The sequence below is a fragment of the Peromyscus eremicus genome, chromosome 16_21, assembly GCF_949786415.1.
Source record: "Peromyscus eremicus chromosome 16_21, PerEre_H2_v1, whole genome shotgun sequence".
Lineage (NCBI taxonomy): Eukaryota > Metazoa > Chordata > Mammalia > Rodentia > Cricetidae > Peromyscus > Peromyscus eremicus.
The window spans coordinates 9670466-9693203 of NC_081432.1; the positions used below are offsets into that span (position 1 = coordinate 9670466).

Genomic DNA, 22738 nt, shown 5'->3' on the forward strand with positions numbered 1-22738 from the left:
AGGCATGACATCTCTCCTGTGGAGCAGGCCTCATAGCCAATCAGTAGAGGTTGATCTTTCTGTGCCCTGCCTCCGAGATGAGTGGTGTCTTCAGCATCTGGTTATGGTGGACAATTAAGAACAATGGCAATACCCTGTATAATTTTTTAGTTAGTGTACAAGCCAAGCTGAAGTTCCAGGGACAGGATCGCTGGGTCATGGGACATATACATCTTTAATGATTTTTACTATGCTTTTCCAACAACTAATGATCTCTAACACAGCCCTCAAGCACAAGGTTGTGCCGTAGGTAGTTCCAGAGCAATCAAGACTTTTAGACCATCAGCTGTTCATCAGCTAGCCCGGCATGCTGGCAAACATCTTTAATCCCTGCACTCGGGAGGCAGAGAGAGGTGGAGTTCTGTGAGTTTGAGGCCAGCCTGCCTGGTCTACATAGGGAGTTCCAGGGTTCCAGACCAGGCCAGTCGTGACTACATAGCAATACCCTTTCTCAAAAAAAGAAGAGGAAGAAAAAAAGTTCAACTAAAACCACCGCCTGAGACACCTCGGGCAAGTTAAAAAGTTTTCTTTTTCTCACGAGAAACAGGTGAGTGTGGAGAGGAAGAGAAAGCTCACGGCTAGGTGCCGTGCCATTCACTCCTCAGCCCTGCTCTTTTTACCATAGTTCCGTGATTATCCTGCACCCTACGTCCATCAGGTCTATTTCTGGGAAACATCTTGTGGGTTCCTTTTCTAGAGGAATCTCTCTTCTGTTATCCGTGAAGGATGGTGTGAGGCTGGAGACACAAAGCCAGGCTGACGGTCACTGCCCCATGGTAGAATGGTCTGGAGACAGTCCATGCTCTAGGCCCCTGCCCTGTGGTTTCAGGAAGTCACTGGTCTGCTTCTCTGTGGCTGTGGTCACCTTTGGTCCCCCAGCTTACTTCCCTGCAGCCCTCCAGGGTTGAGTCACATCTCACCTCTTGGGATTCCTCAGCCTTCTGGACATGAAGAGTAATGTCTAGAAAGTTTCCGCCCAACATCTCTTGAACAGAACTTTCCTTCAGTCTATCCTCTCTAGAGTGTTCATTAGATGGCATTGGCCTGTGTGCTCTGGCCGCTCTTGCCTCTCCGTCTTTGGCTTTCTGGGATGTGCCCTGTGGCATCCTCAGCTCACCAGCTATCCTTAGGTGCTGAATTTTCTGTTTGGTTGTTTGAATTGCTCCTGTCCCATTAGATTTTCCGTTGTGGGGGTTGCCTGCTGCAGTACCCTCTGTTACTTCTGTAGACATGGCCATCGAGGTCTCTTAGGTCTGTTACGATCGCTCACTTTCTGCGGTGCTGGGGGGTGGGGTCTGCACCGTGCTGTTCCTTCTACTGAGTCCCACCCATGCGGCCCCCTGATCTGGATGGAATTGGGTTCACGAAAGTGGATTCTGCAAGGCATATGAGAGTGGATTCCTCCACAGGATTTATGGGTTTTTGTTTTTTTTTTTCTGCCTTGACCTGAGGCAGTCCACTTGGGAATTTATTGATTTGGGGAGGAGGGGCAGGTGGGAGCATTTTTTATTCTACTTCAAAATGCCCTGTGGTTGGAAGTTCTCCCAGAGGGGATTTAGTTCAGTGGTAGAGTGCTTGCCTAGCACCAGAGGAGAGGGGGGTTACAAGCAAGTCTCTCTCTTTTTGTCCCTCGGCCCAGAGGTGGGGTTCACACCCTAAGTACTCTGTCCCTTTTCTGTGGCCCAGGTTTCCCCATTCACTGTCCCCTAGAGTCCTGCCACACCCAGGCTGACTTTGTCCCCCGCCACTCTTCCGGGACTTGCTAAGCCCAGGATCCTACCCTGCCTGTTTACGGAGCCTTTTTTTCATAGTTCCTGCTGCAGGGAACCCTTCAGGCCCTCCCAGCACAGCCTTGTGTCCAAAATCGTTTCCAAATGGCCCTCCTGGGGGTTCCCAGGTGTGGAGGTCCCTGTGGGGAGCCCCAGCTCCGTGGCATCCCCATCTCCACAGTTCAGTCACTGGAACTTCCAGACCCTTTGAAGTTCATTTCCTACTCAGTGTCCAAGACACAGGACATGTGGCCTGGCTCGCTCTTTTTAGCTGTCTGGATCTGTAGCTGTGTGCCCCTGGGGACTTGGTTAGAGTTCCCCGCTGTGTCCACAGACTGGACCTTCCATGGCCCTGGACCCGATGACAGAAGCATCAGCGGCTCCCCAGCCCTGGCCTGCGTCTCTACCAGACCTCTGTCTCAGCCTCATCACCCTCCACTGAAGCATTAAAGCTACCTGGGTGTTTTTGTTCATCTTAGCTATTCCCTGAGGCCATGGAGGGTCAGAGAGGGTGGTACAGCCCCCCTCCTACCCCATCCTACAGGATGGATGTGGGTGTCTTTTTCTGAAGGTCTGTGGCCTTGTTTGGAGCTTCCTCTACAAACCTGCTTGCCTTTCTCAAGAACAAGCGGGTCCCTGTGGCCCCAGGCTGCTGGAAGCCACCAAAGCGCCACCCTGGCCCCACAGCTCAGGGCAGGCAGGTGCCACTACAAAATGAACAAATATGTGCTGGACAGGTGGGGGGAAAAGCAGAGTGGCGTGTTGTGCTAGGGAGAGAGGTGGAACTGGAGATGTGACGGCAGTGTCAGGGGAGGGAGAGGGCTGGGTTTACATGCTGTCACCGCCCAGTAAGGATGGTGTACAGCAGCCAGGAGCTTATGCAGACACAGCCCCCAGACCTGGACCTTGGGATCCTCTGGGCAGTGATGGAGGCCCAAGATGAGGAAAGGTTCTCTTTCTAGATTGGACCCCCTTGAAAGACCACCATGGTCTGTGATACCATCGGAAGCCATGTTGGTGTTAGTGGTCCATGCTGCTGCCCCCGTCCTCGATGAAGCCTGTGATCCATATCGACATATATCATCTGTACTGCTGCCCGATGCCCGGGTGATGTCCTCAGGCTTTGCTTCCTTGGGGAGCCATGCTGATGTGAGTGACATGTGTAACCACCTGAGGCCATGTTGAGGCTCATGGTCCATGCAGCCACTGAAGACCATGAGTGGGTCAGTGGTCCTGATACAGCCAAAGGCCTTGTCAATGTCTGTGGCCCATGTTACCACCAAAACCCATACAGATGCCTGTGGTCGGGACTGCCACCTGAAGCCAAGTTATGTCCGTGGGTGCAGGAGAGCTAGCCCCATCCCTCACAGGAGAGCTGACACTACCCCTCACTGGGCCACAGCACTACAGTGCAGGAAAGCTAGCCTGTCCAACTCTGTCCACCAAACGGCTTTCCTCAGCTGATGGCTTCTGGCGTGGACGTAGGTGGAGAAAGACTCATCCTCCCTTGTGGGGCTAGCCACTAGGAATTTGACCATGCTCCAGTGAATATATGGACAACACAAAATGGACTTGTTTTTTTTGGGGGGGCTCACAGAGGAAGGGGGCAGACATGGGAAGATTAGGAGGTAAATGCCATTGGGGCACATGATGTTAGATTCCCAAATAATAAAAACATAATAATAAAAAAGTGGCAGGTGCATGTTCTAGAGGGGGCGGATTGGAGGTGTTGCTGCCCCCCAGACCCCAAGGGTTTGCGGGGCTCTTGTGTTCCTTTTGAGGTGGGGGGAGCTGATGGTGCCATGTGTCCTGCAGTCCTGCCCTCTGTGGAGCATGAGGGCGGCCATCTACAAGATACGTGAGCCCTTCTTTGTCCTGAAAAGGCCTTTCCTTAGAGCCAGGGGTTGAATTTGTCACAGGCCATTTATTGCAGCCTCCATTAGTTAGCTGATGTGGCGGCAAGGAGTGATGGCCGTACAGCAGAGGCAGATGGCACTGGAACCAGCCAAGGTGCGACTCAATACGGTCCCCAAATGTGTTTCCTGCCCGTTGTCCTCCCTCCACGTCTCCCTGAAGCTAGCAACCAGGTCATTGACTCCAGACTGCCTTGGCTTACTTCTGGAGAGCAGCAGGCTCCATTCCAGCCAGGGTCCTGCCTGTTCAGCCTTCCCCACAGACCCCTGCCCTCCCAGTGGACCCCACAGAGGGTAGGTGGGGAGGGAGAGCAGCAGCCCTAGCTGTCCAGACCAGCCCTGGACAGCAGGTCTCAGAAACATCTCTTGGTTCCACTTTGGTACATATCCTATCACAGACTTGCCGTACATGACCTGTGACTCTCCCCATCATGCAGGCTCCAGGTCCAGCGGACTGGCTACTCTGTTCTCCAGGGCAAGCTGGCTCTGAGTAAGCTATCCAAGGTCAGCCCTGACTTCTGGAGTCAGGAGTGATGTGTAGGCAATGTGAGGGATCGGGGCTCAGTGGTTTTTCAAACTCTACTGCTGAATCCCTAGTACATCTGAGCATGGTTCTGTTTGGAAATGGGGCTGTTACAGAGGTGACTAAGGTAAACTGAGGTCACCAGGGCAAGCCAAATCCAACACGACTATGTCCTTGTGAAGGAGGCTGGACAAAGGGATGGCTCTGTGGGGATAGCGAGAAGACTCCAGCTACAAGTCAAGGACTGCTTGAGGGGATGGTACTGCATTCCATGATCCTGGAGTTCCAGTTCCAGGCGTAATTTTTGTTTGAGACTCTTATCTGTCACATGTGTCTGTCTCTCCAGAGTCCCTGTTGGTTTCCTGTTGTTCTGGAGCTTATCTTGGTTCTGTGACTGAGTGTATTGTGTCCCTTCCCTGCCAAGTCCTACTTTAAAAGTGGGCAGCAAGGATCCCTACATAAGCCCCTGATGGGGAATGGATGACCCAAGTAGAAGATGGACACAGCCCCTGAGGTCTTGCAGTGTCTCCTTCCGGAACCACGAGGGCAGGGGTTCTGTGGAGGGCTTGGCTTGGCGTCTGGTGTGGATCTGAGGACAGTGTGACGTTTAACTCTTGCTGTGGCTGGGCATGTGCTCACTCCCAGCGCCCTTTCCTGTGAAGTTGGCAGTGCCAAGGGGAAGTGGTGGAATATTTAGACTTAGGTCCAGCTCGGGGGCGGGGGGCGGTCCTCCAATCTCAGTGCTGTTCACACAAGGGTTAGGTGGTCCTGGGGGAGCCTCTGTCACCCTCTGAGAGGGTCCTAAGAGCCATAGCTCAGTCCCTCCCAGCTCCCAGCCTCTGTGTGTAGGTATGATCTTCCTATTCACTTTGGCATGGCTAGCTCCCATGAGCCATTGCAGCCAAGGTAAGACCCCATTGGAGCTGGCACAGTGACATTTCCAAAGCTGTGAGCTAAATAAACCTCTGCTCAAAATGGATGAGCACAACTCCTCAGAGGCTGTGGAGCCTCAGTCCCAGACGCTGTGGGCAGTAGTGTGTCTGATTTATAGCCTCAGGTGTCCCAATTAGCTGCTGCCTCAGAACAAATGGCCCTGTGGTTCCACCAGGGATGGCCACTTGTCATCTGCATGGTCTCTGCACTGAGCCCCCGAGTGGGCTGGTTTATGCTGTGACCTGCTTGGATGGTACTGCTGGTAACGGTGCATTGTGGGTAACTCCGTTGTTCTAGTGTCCTGGGGTTCTGGGCAGACCTCAAGTGTGGCTACAGGTGGCACCAAAGACCATATGGTCCTGTTGTTCTTTCTGACCACTGGCCTTTCTCCCAAATTGTAGAACTCAGCCTCCAAGGTCCACCTCATCCTCAGCATTGCCCTGTTTGTTCGGGGCGAGAAGCCTTGCCTCCCTGCTGCATGTGGGATACGGTGTTACTAGGATCCTTATTTTCCCTCCTGGCAGTGAACTTTGAGATGACAGGGCCTGGATCATCAAATGCTGGATGGTGCCTGGAGACTGCCAGATGACAGGCATCTTAGGGCAAAGGCTTCCAGACACAGTAGATTCAGAGGCCAGAGGCCACAAAGGACCCCCTAACCTGACTGATACCGGTAACAGCTCAGGCCAGTGTGGCTGTGTTCATCTTCCTACATCTGAGAGCAGGGAAGAGCGGACGATGAGCGAGTTGTAAGCTCATAGCTGGTGCACTGAAAAATACACACCGCAAGTTGCATAAAATGTGAGGGCTGAGCACAGACTGGTGCCCAGCAGGACATGTCTATGTGTCCAGCCCATGTGATGATGGTGACAAGGACATCAGCCATGCCTGTCTTGTTGGTGTCATCTGTACCAGTGTGGAGGTCAGGCTCCCCTGCCCACTGTTAAGAAATCCCTGGCAAAAGGGGCACCATGGTAGTGTGACGGAAGGGGCAGAAGGGGGCTATGGCATGTACCTTGGCACAAGCAGCTGCTGTAATTCATGCCTGAGTTGCAATTGTCAGCATCCCCAACCCCAGTAAAACAACACTGACCCAAATGACCCCATCAGCTCCCAGCTGTGGCCTGGCTTCTCCTGGACATAGTCAGCTCCCAGGTCTTCTGTTGAATTTGCTCATTTAGAGCCGTCCCAGTTCAAGGTGAACTGCAACCTACCTTTGTAAGGAATTGAGCTGCAGGCTCACCAATCCTCCTGTGACCACTATCACAGCAACCCGTCCAGCTACCAGTAGACTGCTTCAAGACCTCCAGGCTACCCAGCTTTGCCCAGAGATGCTGCCATGTCCCCTGGCTCAGAGAGCGACCAATTCCATGTTCTTTGCTTAAATCAACGATACAGCCGTGTTTCACGCAGGCCATGCAGAGTCTCTTGTTGCTCTCTGTCAGAGGTACATGGCATGTCCTTGATACATGGTACCCGGTCCTTACACCACCCTCCTCAGATGACCTGGCCCAGCACATCACTCCATTGCCCCAGCTTGTACCCCTAGGTTCTGGTCACTGGCTGTCACTGTGGAGCAGGAGGCTCTGTCCTGGTACCAGGTGTTCCTTGCTGCTGCTGCTGCCTCTGTTTCCAGCAGATGAGCTAGCCACCCCTTTAAACAGCAGAAAGCCCACGATGGCCGCAGCACATGAACTAGCCACCCCTTTAAACAGCAGAAAGCCCACGATGGCCGCAGCACATGAACTAGCCACCCCTTTAGACAGCAGGAAGCCCACGAAGGCCGCAGCACATGAACTAGCCACCCCTTTAGACAGCAGAAAGCCCACGATGGCCGCAGCACATGAACTAGCCACCCCTTTAGACAGCAGGAAGCCCACGAAGGCCCCAGGAGAACTAGCCACCCCTTTAGACAGCAGGAAGCCCACGAAGGCCGCAGCATATGAACTAGCCACCCCTTTAGACAGCAGGAAGCCCATGATGGCCCCAGCACATGAACTAGCCACCCCTTTAGACAGCAGGAAGCCCACGAAGGCTGTACTGCCATCTCCTTGGAGTCCAGAAGATGGGATCTTCAGATTTTCTATAGTTGGAGAATGCTTTCCCCAACAGTCCTATCAAACAGTCCAACAAAGAGAACCGGGTTGTGGTGGACAGTGACAAGGTCCCCATGGCCAGATCCAAACCCCAGGTACCAGGACACACTGCTCTGTCCTCTCACACCTGGCTAGTTTGTCTTCTACAGATCAACAAGGGTCTACATTGCACACTGCCAGGTGAGCAGGCCCTCATTCTCCCAAAAGGCACAGTTGTCGTCTACATGGCGCAGCTCCTGAGCTAAGGAAGCAAAGTACTTAAAAGGCACCATTTCTGTGATTATAGCTTTCTTGAAAAAGTATTTTATTAATACACTTGGATGTACAAATGGAAAAGAATAAATACATGATTCTACCTGGTGAGCTGAGTGAGCCACAAGACCTTGTCTGTGCTCAGGGTCTACCTCGGTGCTTGGGAAGGAGACCTGGGCAGTAGCTGAGTGGGGGCTGCTCAGTGCACGGCACTGGGGAAGGGGCTGTACTGATGAGGTCGAGGACCCGAGGAGAGTGCCCTGGTCCAGGCTGTGCTGACCCTGCCTCCTGTGCTGCAGCATGAGGCCTAGGAAGGGGTTTCACAAAGCAGTGTGTGTCTCAGATGTGGCCTTTCGAAGGTCACTTCTGTCACTTCTCAAGTCTGTGTCTCAGCTGAGTGCAACGAGCCTGGGGACCCATGTGAGGTGAGGGAGTCCCTGGCACTCAAGGGCTGTCCTCAAGGTCCCAGCGTGCTGGTGAGAACAGTGCCCAAGCCGTCCACTGCAGGAGGAAATTAGCTGGGGTACCAGGGAGATGGAGGGTGAGGCAAAACCTGGCATCTGCTCACACTGGGCATGTGTGAGTCAACCTCGGTAGACAGTTATACCAACATCTCAGGAGCCAGCATCCACACCCGAGGGTGTTGCCACTCACTGGCCATCCTCAACTTGCTCAGGATGTGGCTGAAGGGCCTGTCAGGGCTTATAAATGTCCCTCACATTTCTGGACTAGCACACATGGGACATCTGTGATGGGGACACGGGTTCTCAAGTCCTGAAAGAAGACACAATTGTGAATCCTGAAGGGGGCGGAGCCTACACAGGTAGATGTCGGCCCGTGAACACAAAAGAACACGGGCTTTAGGTGTGTTGACACCCAAGTGGAGGCCTCCTCTGGGACCCTGTGACCGAGTGACTGGCAGGTGGTGGAGAGGTGGGCCTCAGTAAGCAATCTTCCAGTGTGTGGGCTGCTCACATGCTTTCTCCTGGTCTCCACAAAACCGGTTGTATGTAGTCTTGGGGTCCAACCCCAAAATCTCTCTCTCTTCATGAATCCGAAAAGAAAATGTGGAGACTGAGGTGCCAATAAAAAACCTGCAGAGTAACGAGAGGTTACCTGGGACCAAACTGGATTTATTAGTCACACACACGCACGCACCCGCATGGGTCATCCCATGCTTCAGCACCCACTCTGCCTTGCAGACACCCGTGTATCTCTCCACTACAGACAGAGACCTCCACTTTGCTATACAACAAACACCAAGAACTCTGCGTCCATCCTGACACACTGGCAGTGGCAGGGACTCTCCATACATGCTGTCATAGCTAAGGGAGCCCCTTTTCCAGGGTCCTTCAGATTCTGGGGTGACAGCGAGATGCCGCCAGCCCTGACTCCTGTAGCCTGGCCCTCTGATGGCACCTAGTGACCAACTGATCCAAGAGAAGTTCTGGAGTGCTACATTACATGACTATCCTGGAACTCTGGGGCCTTAGGTGCACCCCACCTGTGGAGGCAAGTATCGGGTGCGCTGCGCTGATGACAATCAGCTGTATGAAGTGCCTTCTGAGCTGGGAATTGCGGTCAGTTCCTGAGACACAGCTTGTGTCTAGTGGATCGTGGGAAGCACCCCAGGCAGAGAGAAGGGGCAAGCTCAGAGCCTCCTGAGAGCACTGACAGGGAAAGAGACAGAATGGCCTGGCTCCCCGTCATGCACACTGCACAAGCCATGCCTGCCAGGGGAGAGCAGCTAGTCCCCAGAGATCAAGAACGAGGCCCTCACCTGCCTACCCCTGGTGCTGGGACGGTGTCAGCGGGAACCGCAGAGGCCAGCACACAGCAGGAAAGCAGCGGTCACGGAGAGAAAAGCAGCAGGACAAGATGGGCACACACTAGCCTTCCTGCACTAAGTGTGCACGCTCCGAGCACCTCCGCATCTGGAGCCACAAGGAAAGGCACACATTCTGCCTTGATTCCCATTCTCCTCGGGGCATTCGAATCTGAGCCCACCCGGAGGGGCCTGCACTGACGTACAGAGGAGGGCTGCAGAGCCAGCAGCCCTCACGGTCTCCCAGAGCGCTGAGACAGAGGCCTTGGGCTGCAGGCAGCTCTGTGTGGCTTCAGCAGCACAAACATGCCAAGGAGGCCACGCAGCCTGGGCAGGCGACATCCCTCAGGCAGACAGGAGCAGAAGGGGGTCTTGGTACACCCCAAGGAGAATGTGTGCAGGAAAGACCTGAAGGGTCCAGACCCACTGTTCATAGGAGCCAAGGAGACACTGGGCTGGGTGTTACAGTTTAGAGAGTAACGAAGCAAAAGGGGGTGGAGAAAATGGACGGCTACAGCCACCTGCTCAACTGCTGAGTACTGGGGCAACAGGGACCCCTGAAAGGAGCGAGAGCCCCCCGGGCAAGCTGGGCAGGCACCTGGCATGAGCGCAGATCCACTGATCGATGATGGCCACACCTCCGTCCTTGTACAGCTCCAGCTCCTCCCAAGTGGGCTCAAACCTCACCATTTCTGGAAGTAGCTTCCTCAGTTCTTCCTGCTCTGCGAGGCAAAGGAGAGGCTGCTGACCCCCCAGAATGAACAGGTGCACTGTGGAGGGTCATCATGAAGGCCTACACCTGCCCAGCATCCAACGGCGGTAAGAGGCCTAGCAAAGCACAGGCTTAGAACTGCCTACCCTTCCTGATGGCATCTGTGGCCACGAACACCTTGTCCAGCTGGTGAGTCTTCATGAGGCTGCGGATCTTCTTCACGGCACCCTCCAGGCTGGGCACGTCCTCTCTGTGGCCCCAGATGAAATCCTTTCTTCTCAGGTGGACTCCGAGGTAGGGGCCGCCGAGCGCTGAGCCCAGTTTGACCTACGAAAGGCAGGGATGTGGGGAAAAGATGAGGAGAGTTCACCTGGTGTCTTGGGAAGCAGAGGGACAAACATGTCCTCGCAAGTATCCCTCCAGCCTAACTGAGTCTCACATAGAATCTCCTGGTGGAAATGGATGTCTCGGTAAGACCACGAAGGAATCAATCATCACAAATGCTTTATCTGAGCAAAATAAAAACCATAAATGAACCACTAGGAAAAAAAAAAATGAAAAAAAAAAAAAAAGCTATTTAATACTTTCTTCTAGGCAAGACCACCTAAGCACAGACCACCCACAGGCCAAACAGGTACGGTGGAGTCCTAACATCCACTGACGACACAGAGGAGGTGCCAACCATGCCAGTCAAAGAAAAAATGACACAGGAAACACAGCTTTGAGGGGAAAGGACACATACAGCAAGGAAAGGACAACACAGGACCAAAGGACTGAAGGAGCTTGTTGTAGACTATTATTTTAAGACGTGTTACGTTTGTTTGCACCATGGAACATTTTTCTAATGATGCAAAGGTGTGTTGCATTCTTTTATGTTGCATTTGTTTAAGTCTGTGAAGCTGTGTTACTTTGCCTGTTTAAAACACCTGATGAGCTAATAAAGAGCTGAACAGCTAATAGCGAGGCAGGAGAAAAAATAGGCGGGGCTGGCAGGCAGAGAGAATAAAAGGAGAAATCTGGGAGAAGACGAGGATCTAGGAACAAGAAAAGAAGAAAGAACAAGGAAAAAAGGAGAAGATGCTAGGGGCCAGCCGCACAGCCAGCCACAGAGTAAGAATGAAAGTAAGATATACAGAAGTAAGAAAAAGAAAAAGCCCAGAGGCAAAAAGATAAATGGGATCATTTAAAATTAAGAAAAACTGGCTACAAATAAGCCAAGCTAAGGCTGGGCATTTATAATTAAGAATAAGCCTCAGTGTGCGATTTAATTGGGAGCTGGGTGGCGGGTCCCCCCAAAAGCGCCAAGAGAGCAAAACCAACCCACTACAGGAGCTCTGGGACAGGCGGGCTGGCCTGCTTCTTTTCTGCTGAGTGGAGGCCACAGAAAAGGCTGACGACTCATCTTTCAATGCCTACTTCTGCTTAGGGTGCCCCCCGCCTCCCGCCAACTTCCTTCTTTTCCTTTTTTTTAATATTTTTATTTGAGACAAGGTCTCTCTACTTAGCCCAGGCTGGCCTGGAGCCCACAGCCTTCCTGCTTCCACCTCTGAAGACGGGGGCCATAGACATGTGCCACCATGCTGGGCAGAATCTGCAGACTTATAATATATATATCTCCTATTTTATGTTAACAATAATGTTCCCACTTCAATAAGGAGAAATCTGTATAAGTCCTGTCCATAACTCTGCATCAAGACAAGGATTCAGAGGAGCTTGCCCTGCAGCTCTCCTGAAGGTCAGATACTGGGTGTCACTCACGTCTGGAATATAATAGCCACAGGACAGGCATGCTAGCCTAAGAGCTGAGCCCATCCCTAGTTCCTTCTCGGCCAAGAGCAGCACAGCTACCTTCATCCGCGTCCAGTCTTCCTCGGGGACCATCTTATCGGCGGCATCCGTGGAGTTGAGGTGCTGGCTCCTGAACTCGTCGCCCACTGCCCGCAAGTGCTTTGCAAATACCATGCTGCGCCGCGTCTGCACGAACAGGGCTGAGCTGAGTGTCACGAGGCCTTCGGATGAAGGAGCAGTCACAACTTCACTATCCAGCACCGGCCCCTCCTTTCCACAGGCTGCCTGCCGCTGGCAAGGCTCCTCAGCCCTCCTAGCCGGGTCCTTCTGTGCCCACTACAGGGCCTCTAGTTAATCCCTGAGCTCTCAGGCAGCAGTGGTGTCACCCACAGAGATGGGGACGGGCCCATGTAGGGCCACTTCAGGGAGGGGCCCCCCTCACCCAGGCAGCCCAGAGCGGGGCCTGTCTAGGCTGCAAGGCTGGCCTGCACCATCTGCCCTTGGCCAGCAAGGCCATGCAGCCTCATTACCTCCATGTCTGCCCAGCTCCTGGCTTTATAGTTTGCCTGATTCAGGCTTCATTTTTCCTAAACTGAACCGAACTGGATGATTCTGTCTCTGTTGCAATCCAAGTGCTTTAGGAGCAGAGTTGCTGTTCCCAGCCTGACACCGGCTCAGGTCAGCCAGTGTCCCCTCCAAGCAGAAATGGTTCATGGTGTTGGGACTCACTGCAACAAGTGTCCCCTTCCCCAATCCAAAGGAGAAATGTCACGAGTGTCGCCACCCACAGGTGCAGAGAGGACAAGTCACGGGCTGCATGCCACTCACGGCAAGACCACCATGTTTACGGCACGAAGCATGGCTCAGCAGAGCATCCTTGAGTCACTCAGTACCACACCAGGCTCTGCAGTGAAAGCAGACAGCTCCCTGCTTCACAGCCATGACTGCACAGCCCGGGGTTTCAGTCAGCAAGGGTCAAAGTTGCTGTTGAATGTGAAGTTTTCAAAACATGAACACATGCAGAGGCCACCGTGAGGTACTCACATCCCAGTATTCTCTGCCTCCATAGTGGTCATGAAGCAGGTTTTCAGCTCGGTCCAACATCACAGACCTGCATTTAAATAAAGGAAAAAATAAAAGATTTCAACCATCTAAGAGTTAAAATGTTTATATTTGCACTTTCCAAGAACGGGAAAGCCTTGGGCCCCAACAGTGAGAGTCTGTTGGAGACCCTAAATGGGAGCATCCAGCAAGTCCCTGCAGAGCTGTGAGCAGGGGAAAGAGGACATTAGCACTAAATGAACACACTGCCAGTCCGGTGGGTGTGCCAAGGACCTGTTACCTGTCACACAGGAGAGCAAGGCACGTGGCTGTAGGTTCCACAAGGCACAAGAACATGCTCGCTCCTGTTACAAAGGGAGAGGGCCACCCCTGGGGGTCTGCATGTCTCAAGCTCACACTACCATCTTCCCTGACAGGACCAGGGACTGAGGAAGCGAGCCTGTCACCAAAGCCTTTCCTCTCACCAGATTGCAGCTGTAAGGGGAACGTGGAAACTGAAACTCACACTGGGACCCAGAGGACTTAAGGACACTGAGATGACACAGGGTGGAGCAGAAACCCAGAAGCCTTTCCACAACAGGCTGTTCCACAATAGGCCATGGAAATTTACCGGTGCGCAAAAATATCCATTTTACAGAGAAAATAAGGGTAAAATATTTAAACTTGGGGCTTCACAGACTAACATTTCAAAGGATTCCCAGTCAGAAACAAGCAAGCAGACAATAGACTCTTTCTCCTTACTCTCCCATGTCAGAGTCTGGGGCTTTGCATGGGCACCAGCTTTATACCAACGGCTCAGATGACCCCAATGAAAACTGCACCCACCACAGCCATTTCAGTTCTGGACACAACCCTACATTTCTACTTCCTCAATGTGTGCACAAAGGATTCTCTACAAAAATGCTCCAGTCTGTAGCAGCTCAGACCTGGAGCCAGCCAACCCCAAGATGGGCTGATTCCATGAACTCACTTTGATTGGTGCAGAGGCTAAAACTGTGGGGATGGCCATGCGTCCTAACAGTGCCCAAGGTGCTCAGCTAAGTGAGGGCATGAACAAGCAGCCATGTGGAGAATGCCTAGATGGCATCCACCTGTGTTTAAGACGTAGCCACACATGTGAAGAGGAGTCTGGCGGAAGGGCATTCCTAAAGGGAAATGGGAAAGTCGGTGGCTGCCTGTGACTTCCAAACAGCACTGTCCTCTGATCATAAAATAGACAGCGATACGTGTGCCGTCACAAGTACAGTTAGACAAACTGGTCAAAAGGACACGGGTCCCCTACATCCCCAGGGACTTCCCAAGAGGCCTGGTTAGCATCACTGCCCAACATACATTCCTGCCTACCTCCTGGCACATGCCTGGCACTGAGCCCCGCACACATGGAACCTAATGTCTCACAGCCCGATGATACTCTGTTGCTGAACGAGCAGCATAGAGGGTCTTAGCTGAGCAGTGTTTGGACTTGAGCACATCCCTTAAGCCGTCTATCACTGAAGGGTGTTGGCTTGGGGTTGCCATGGAGGCCTCTGGCAGGTGTGAGGACGGACAGACAGACAGTGTTACTGAAGAGGATGGATAGACGGCTTTGCTGTGCCACAGATCTGTGATCTACAAGCTTAAGTCAAGCCCTCAGCAGAGTGACCTGATTCTCCTGCCCAGGGCAGTGCCAGTCAGCTACCTGCCTCCCTGTGGTGGGGACCTGGGGGTGGGGCATACCTGTTCTGCCCAAAGCTGCCTGTGCTCATTTTCCTGTGGGCTTCCTGCCAGGCACCTGCTGATTCGGGGACAGTGTGGACAGTCTCATCCTGATCAAATATGCTGCTGCCTCACCTTCTCTGTAGTCCATCTCCTCAGTTTTTAATGGACACTGGCCGGACTTCTAGATTTTACAATAATTTAATTGGCTAGTGTTTTCCACACCTTGCTTAGCAGCTATCCCCACCCTAAGATCCTGGGGCTGTGCTCTGACAGCTTACAGTTCTCCTGCCCAGGAGGTCATCGACCCACCTGGAGTTGGGTGTTCTGGTACTAAAGTGGGCGGTAGTCTTACCTCCTCTGCCCACACAGCACCCCTCCCACTGCTCCTGAATCACAGCCGTCTATTCTCAGTCCCTCTCTGGACTCAGCTCTATTCTAGGCCCTCAACATGAGAGGAGAAACTGACCCTAACATCATGCACCTCACAGGAACAGGCTGTTGGGTTTTGTTTGTAAATCCAGGCCCTGGAATACATAAGGCCTGGTCCTGAGACAGCGTTAATGCTGAACCCCACCAGGCATGAAACGAGGGCCAGGTCCCTCCACCACATCGGGTGAGCATCTGCTTCCGTATGGAACCCGAGGCCGTCACAACATGCTCAGCGGTGGCAGGGAGGCTGCAGCGTCCAAGCCCACTGTGGCTGGCTGCTCCGACCAGGCCAAGGCTAAGCGAGTGGACTCTGTGGACAGAATCATGGCCAAAGGCTCCAGAAGTCTTGGAGGAGACACGGAGCCTGACAGGAGGAGTGTGGCCTAGAGTGCCCTGACTAGCACAATGCTCACAGCTAGCTGCTGGACACACTGAGGGCACTGAAGGGGCAGACAGGGCTTGAGACTCTAGGATGCCTGCAGCACGTTCCTGGGACGTGGCACTCAGGCACTTCCTCACAGACTCATGCCTGCCCCGCCCCCCACTCCTGGGTGGACCCCTTCCTTATGCCTGTTACCAAGGAGAGGAGGAGCAGCTGCCCTCACCTACTGTAACCTCCTGATTCCAGAAACAGGGTGTGCTTATGACCCCCAACCCTCAGGAGAGAAAGGACGAAGACAGCACGAGGCACTACTTCCAAAGCCCCAGTGCTCGAGCCCTGAAGACGCCACCTTCCAGCCAAGGCCCGGATCCCTACAACCTCCACTGTTCATGCTACCTCCACCGGACACACCGTCACCTTTCCACACACACACACACCCATACACACTCCCAGCCAGCCTAGGATCCTCATGGCATCCCAAAGAGGAATGCAAAGGGAAGCCACGAGTGTGTCCTGCCTCCACCGTCCACAGCTGCCACTCAGGGCACAGGAGGAGGATGACAGTGTAAGGATAAAGTGGCTTTACTGAGCAAGAAGTTCAGGAGAGTGCAGAGCATTCTCACACCCACAGTGCCAGAGCACAGCAGACAACCCCGGGCTGGATTCTCTCTAGGGTTCTTCTTCCAGGACACACAGTCTCCTGCAGCCTAGTCCCATGGCTGTGGAGGTGGGCACCCCACAGACTGCTGGAGTGCAGGGAGGGACTTGGTGAGGCATCACGATGGTGACATACAAAGCCACCACAGTGGAGGGCCCGGGCACTTACCGAGCAGACGTGTTCTTTAAAAGCACAGGCGCTACAATGGAAGCTGAGCCCTGGACCGACAGGCAGGAGACATTCAGACCACGCGTTTCCTCATAGCCCCAAAACCAGCCTCTGGAAAACAGAGCCCAGCCCGTCTGTCAGCCTGCATGCTCTCCCCCAGGACAGATGAGGGGCGTGCAGACGTAGAAGCACAGTCCTGCTGACCCCAACCCTTCACTCTGCGGCTCACAGGCTAGCACTATGGACAACCAGGTTCTTGTAAGAACTATGAGAAAATCCACAGAACTCAACATTCCCCAGTCACTGACAGGAGATGGGCAGTGGAGAAGGAGGTAACAGAAGCCATGGCTCAGCCAGAAAGCCATGTTCTCCAAACAACTCCTCTTCCAAGAAGACTCTCGTACATCACACATGGAGGGTGCTAAGTGACAGCCAGGACTTTGGGGCTAAGACCACCATTCCCATGCCAAGCTCAAGTGTACATAAAAGGTGTGGGTAGCTGGGCATGGTGCATGACTATACGCTCCGTGCTTCGGAGGCTAATACAGGAAGATTTGAAGTCAGAGGCCGCACTGAGATACACACTGAGAGCTGTCTTTGAACACAGAAGAACTGGAGAGATGTAGCTCAAATGGTGGAGGGCCTGCTTAGCATGCACAGGACCCTAGGTTCAACCCCCAGACCACAAAAATAAAGTAAAAAAGTAAGGGTATCTTAGTGAGGTTCTTTAAAGACCCTATGAGGTGAGCTACACCAGAATGTACCAGGGCTCGGGGGCGGCCCCTCGGGACAGTCTCTGTGAACCATGTGGGGCCCGGACCACAGTGCTACCTGTAATACTCATGCTTGTCCTGTGAATACAGCAGAGGGTCAATGCAGGGCCGCTCGTCCACCTTCTCTTCCCAGGTGCCCTCCTTCCAGCCCTCAGCGTAACCTTGCAGGACATACACCTGGTCGATAAAGGGCCCGCCGGACTCTGAAAGAGACCCCAGAGGACGTGCCACACGACAGGGACCACAGCTGCATGTACAGCTGTGCACCACACACGGATGAGGCTTGGTAAAGCTTCCAAAGCAGAGAGCGAAGGAATCAATGGTGTGAGCATGTGGCCTGGGGGGACAGAAGGGGACGCACTGAGGTCTCTTTGGCCTCTCTGTCACCCGCTTTTCCCCACTGTCCCCTAACACACTGGAGCAGGCCAAACTTCACCCCTTCTCCTGTTGCTGCCTTGGACTGTTCGCCCAGCGTAGGTTGACCCAACTGGTAAGTTCCCCTCCAAAGCTTGTTCCCACTCTCAAGACCTGCAGCATGTCCTATCATCATGTCTACTTCACCATTAACCCCCGGCGAGAGGAGTCCCAGGAAGTTTTGTGTTCCCCTTACCTGTTACCATCACCAGAACCACCAGTCATACCCAAAGTACCAAGAAGAGTGTGTCTGGAAGACGATCCCGGTTATGGCAAGAGGCAAAAAATTAATCTCTATGTCTTCAGATTCACACTGCCTGAGGCCTGCATATGGCTGATGGACCTGAAGCCCAAGATGGACAGCTCCCCTCACACCAATCATGCATCAAGCGCTGGGCTGGTCCCAGCAGCTTTATCCTGGTAGTCCCGCACCCATGGCACAGGTACCATCTTCCGTGGGCTTCCCCAGGCCTAGTCCAGCTGGAGGGACGGAGGTTCAGTGGCAGCAAGGAGAATCAGCCCTGTGCCTCCAGATGCCATACTAAATGGCAGGGGCCCCGACTATACCTTTCCCACAATGAGAAATCACTGCCCTTGCCCCACAGAGAGGCATGGGCAGCTTCTCCGGGCACTCGAGACTGAGGCTCAGGCAAAGGTCAGGCTACCTTAGGTGAGTCTGGCACCCTAAAAAGCCAATCCCAGCTCTTGTTTTCCAGGACCCACAAACAAGTTTGGGAGCTGGGCTAGGAAAGGGTATATTCTAAGCATGCATTTACTGACTTTGCATCTTCAGCCTGAATGAAAAAGAAAAAATACCGCTTGCGCTCCCATGTTCCCAGGACTGACTATAACACAGAACACGTTTGATAGTGATGAGATCTGGGGAGAGAACCACATCCTGGAAATACATCCTCCTGAGGCAGCAGTTCTGAGCAGGGGGCAGAGGTCACGGAGGAGTAAGGATCTGATGCACACCACTGGTACCAGCCAGCGCAGCAGAAGAAAGGATCTGTCTTCCCACCAAAGCCACAGTCAACTCTAAAGACCTCTGTACCCAGGAAAGCTTGATGCCTCTCACCAAGTGGGAGCAGGGTGAAGTCAAGCAACAGGCCTCTTCACAGATCCCTCACCAGCGTGGTGCAACCCACGCAGGTGTGCATCTCCCAGCTAAGATGGCCTTTCCGCTGCTTTCTCATCAGCACTGACCACACCTGCCATGGCTGTTCAGCCCTGCTTCCCTGGAGAAACCATGGAAGCAAGCGCTACAGCAGGGCTAAGTGGAAAGTGCCGGCCAGGCTGGGCCAGGACGCCGCCGGACGTCTACATCAGAAAAGCCTCCCAGCTTCAAGCCCGGTCTCACCTGCAATGAACTGTTCATACTCAATGACTGGGATGTTTTTATTGAGACTCGGAAGGTCAAAAAACTCGGACCAGGGAATCCGGACCTGATGGATGTCAGGGCTTTGCCAGTGGTACAGCCGGCCCCATGGGGGCAGGACAAGCACCCACTCCTCAGTCTTCAGCAGTGTCTTCAGCAAGGATGCAACTCGGATATAGACATCCCTGCGGAGATTGAAGCCTTCTGGGGGGTTGACATCATACAGAAGGTACCTGAGCCGAGAGCAAGACACAGGCTTTGAGTTGTGAGGGCCCTTCACCGAGCACCCATTCCCAGAGACGGTAGTTACTATGTGACAATGACCTGCAGAGCTCACGAGGGCCAACAGCAGACAAGCACTGTCTGACAATTCTCAATGTCAGTGGAACCTCGGAGGCCAAGCCTGAGAATCAGTACCGTAGCCATTTCCAGGCTGTCTAGTCCAAAGACCCCTTCATACTCTGAACAATTACTGAGGCCCAAAAAGGGCTGTTGTTTATTCAGGGATGCCAAACCTTTGACAAAGAGGCATGATGCTGTCATCAATAAATATGGCGGGCTGCATTCATAGCTATCCTGAGATGTGTGTGGTCTATGGGCACAGGTTGGACAGGTCTGGTTTATCAATTAGACCTATTGACAGTTCCTGTGTGGAAGCTAAGGCTAGAAGTATCCATTCATTCACTTGAAAAGAACAACAATCTCATTATGTTAACAAAGATTATTTTAAATGAAGAATGAGCATCTTCACAATTAAAAGAGTGAAGAGGACGGTAGTAATGTTTTTAATTTTTGAAAATCTATTTTGAATCTGGCCATACCTGGGTTCTCCAGGTGTTTTGCATTAAGCCCACTGTGATATCACAGGTCTGGTTGGCCGGTGGAAAAACTCCCCCGTACATTAATGACACTTGAGAAAGTCAAATAACGATGTAGGTTCTAAAACTTTAGGCCCTCGCCAAAGCAAGAGTCAATCCTAGGCAGGCTTCACGCACACCGTCACTGGCTTTGCTTGCACCGGACCGCTCCTGGGTTACTCTAGTTTGGGAAATACCAGCCGCGGAGGAAGACGACAGTAACTTCTGTCCTACCGCTGGCGCTCAAGATGGGCCTCGGAGCAGGACGCCCAAGCCGACCGTGGGCCAGCCAGCGTGACCAAAGCCGGGCTCCACCTACGCTCCTGGACCTTCTGGTAGAGATCTCTCGGAAGTAGACGGCCAGCTCACACCCTTACCAAGGCCAGGGCGACCTTCGTCAAACAAGCTTCACTTATACAGTCTGCGTGCGCAGCCCCGGCCCCGCTGCCCCCGCCCTACTGCTGACCCTGTCCCAGATGCCCGGCCCGGCATGGCGTGGACACGCTTACCGTCTGCGGGACGCCGCCCCCGACAGGATGTCCGCCGCCGACTGGCCAGGCCAGAACTCCTCTCCTGAAGCCGAGACCGGCCGCCAAAATCCCACGGCCAGCAGCATGCAGACGACGCCGAGCGCCGCCATGGCCCCGGCGGCCACGCACTTCCGGCTACCATACCCCCGCCCCCCGGAAGCGCGCCTGGCTGCCCCGCGGAGCGCGCGTCTCCAGTAGCTACGGCAACGCGGCAAGGCCCACCATGCGCACGCGCCTCACGTCGTCCTGGGGTGAGTGGGTGGGTGTGGGCGTGGCTGGGAGGGTGTGGTTTGGGGAGGGGCGGGGCCCCAGCGCAGTGCTGCTACCCGCGCAGTCCTTGGCTGCGGTCTTCCCGCGTTCGCAAAGCTGCACCGCGGCGGCCCGGCCGGGCGGAGTTGCAGAGTCATCATTGTGCGGTGCGCAGGATGGCCCGAGAGCAGGGAGATCTTGCTTGGGTCTCACCTGGTACATATTAAGCTGCACGATGCCCGGCATTCTGGTCGCCGGGTGTTGTACGGTGCCTTAGAACTGGGTGTGGGCGGAACTGGCTATAGGCACTGGTTATGCTGGACGCTAGGTGAGCGACCTTCCGAAGCAAGAAGGAGGACCGAGCACTGGCCTCCAGGAGAGGGGACGGACGCCAGACCCGAGAGCGCTCTCCATTCCGCGGAGCCCTCTAGCGCTAGGCGCGTGGAGCAGCATTGGGGTCAGAGGACCTGGAATGATGGACGTAGTGAAGTGACAGCTCTGAGCTTTCCTGGAAATGCCTGGTTCGTCACTGAGTGACTCTCTAGCTTTGCTGTTTAAGCTGCATCCCCGTGGAGGTATCTAGAACCAAGTGTGATAAGTTGAGCTTCATCAAAAAGTAAAACCTAGTCTTTGAAAGTCAGGGGTAGGAAAATGAAAAGACAGAGACTGGGAGAAAGCATTCAGAATATAATAATTACCTAACAGAGGACTTGTGTCCAGTCATAGAAAGATCTTTAAAGTATCAGGAGTACTTGAAGATGTAGGTGACGAAATGCAAAAAAAAAAAAAAAAAAAGACAGCCTACATATGATGGATGGACACGAGGAAGGCTGTTTCCTATCCATAGGTCTTGGAGAAGTGGATATTAAAATGCTGGGATTACAACATGATGAGCTTGTGAAGTTGTGGGACAACGGATTCCCACATACTGCTGATAGGAGTGAAGAGTGGCATACCACTCCGGAATCAGCTTGACAGATTCTGTTCTGTCCTGGCTGACCCTGGCTGGAGTTGCCCCAAGAGCTGTAGTAGGGGAGGTAGTCCGGGGGTGGGGGGAAATTCCCCAGAGCATCCCAAGAGGGAGTGCCAAGTGGTGAGTTCTGAGCATTCAGTGGGGTCATCCATTCAGTGATCTGCAGCACACAGTCACAAGGCAGAGAGGGTGGTGTATATATATGATGGTCTTCCTGGTGCTTCCTGGGGGTTGGGGGGAGGGCGTGGCTGTGGACTTGGTGTGGAACGGAGCAAGTTTCTTTCAGTGTTTTGGGCTCTGTAGCTTGGGTCTAAGCTGACAGAGAAAGCTGCAGCTGGCCCTTCCATAGTGGTCAGGGCATCTGTGCTTCTGGGTCAGGACACAGGGAGAAGGAGGTGCCTGGAGTCCTACAGCTTTTCATGAAGCTAAAACTACACCAGCAATCTAACCATCCATTCATCCTTGCATTTACCTAGGAAACATGGGCACTCGCACACTTGTGAAAGGCTACCATGAGCTTCTGCCTTAGACAACGTTGAAAAGCAGTTGTAGACCTGACTGGTACTCCTGGCACCCCAGGACTCTCCAGCATGGCCCTTCACACTGCTGGACTGCTGAGGCTAGTTGTAGGCTGTACCTCCTCTGTGGGTGAGTTACCTCTTGTTCAACCCTTTAAGAACTAGTAGTTCTCTCCCAGACAAGATGCAAGACCTTTGTGCAGTGGGTTGGGGAATAGGACATTTAAGCACTGTGGGGGAGGATGCTTGCCACAGATAGACTCGTTCACACAGCTTCTAAAGTGGTTGGGAGGCAGGCGAGCATAGGAAATAGTTTAGTAACATGGAACAGTAAATACTTGGTGCTTCGTTGGGGTTATGCACCCCCCATCTCTTGTAATAATGCACTTGGCAGCCTACCTCCTTTATCTGTATATACTGTTCGTACAACGCACCTAGCAACCGCAGAACTCCACAGGCATCTGGCTACACACACATCCCACTCTGAACAATGGGATAAGTTTCTCTCAATGACCACCCCCTCCCATCCGTTTCTAATTGTGGTAGTTTGAATGAGAATGGACCCCACAGGTTCATATATTGTAATACTTGGTCCACAGTTGGTGGAACTGTGAAGGATTAGGAGGGGTAGTGTAGCATGAATCTTAGAAGGTCTTATTAATAAAATCAAACCTGGACCAGGTATTGGGGTGAACGCTGGAAGATCAGAGAGACAGAACAGGCCACAGCTAACCTCACCTCGCCAGTTCCTCAGCTGATCCTGTTTCCTCAGACTGGATGCCTCTCAGCTGAACTGCTG

The 22738-nt window shown here is 53.3% G+C and overlaps 1 protein-coding gene across 2 annotated transcripts; it reads right to left on the reverse strand.

Annotated features, from left to right (window-relative positions):
• Positions 1-7553: 7553 nt before the first annotated feature.
• Positions 7554-20327, reverse strand: Pofut2 (protein O-fucosyltransferase 2). 2 transcript variants are annotated; one of them, XM_059281551.1, is made up of 9 exons: positions 20179-20327; positions 18795-19045; positions 17079-17223; positions 16248-16358; positions 12895-12961; positions 11911-12036; positions 10209-10389; positions 9949-10072; positions 7554-8619 (listed from the first exon to the last, which is right to left on the reverse strand). In XM_059281551.1, the coding sequence occupies exons 1-9, from the start codon at positions 20307-20309 to the stop codon at positions 8466-8468; spliced, it is 1290 nt and encodes a 429-aa protein (XP_059137534.1). In that variant the 5' UTR covers positions 20310-20327; the 3' UTR covers positions 7554-8465. The 2 variants fall into 2 exon arrangements, 1 of the variants encoding a protein (XP_059137534.1); XR_009383453.1 differs by having other exon boundaries at positions 8507-8619; positions 9949-10067.
• Positions 20328-22738: the final 2411 nt, after the last annotated feature.

Bases quoted from the DNA above. Each gene is read 5' to 3' on its own strand.
- Pofut2 (XM_059281551.1), bottom strand. From the start codon at position 20,309: ATGGCGGCGCTCGGCGTCGTCTGCATGCTGCTGGCCGTGGGATTTTGG. The intron at 19,046-20,178 runs GTAAGCGTGTCC...CTCTCGGCTCAG, and splicing joins GGGGCGGCGTCCCGCAGACG to GTACCTTCTGTATGATGTCA. The intron at 12,037-12,894 runs GTGAGTACCTCA...CTGTTCGTGCAG, and splicing joins GAGGCAGAGAATACTGGGAT to ACGCGGCGCAGCATGGTATT.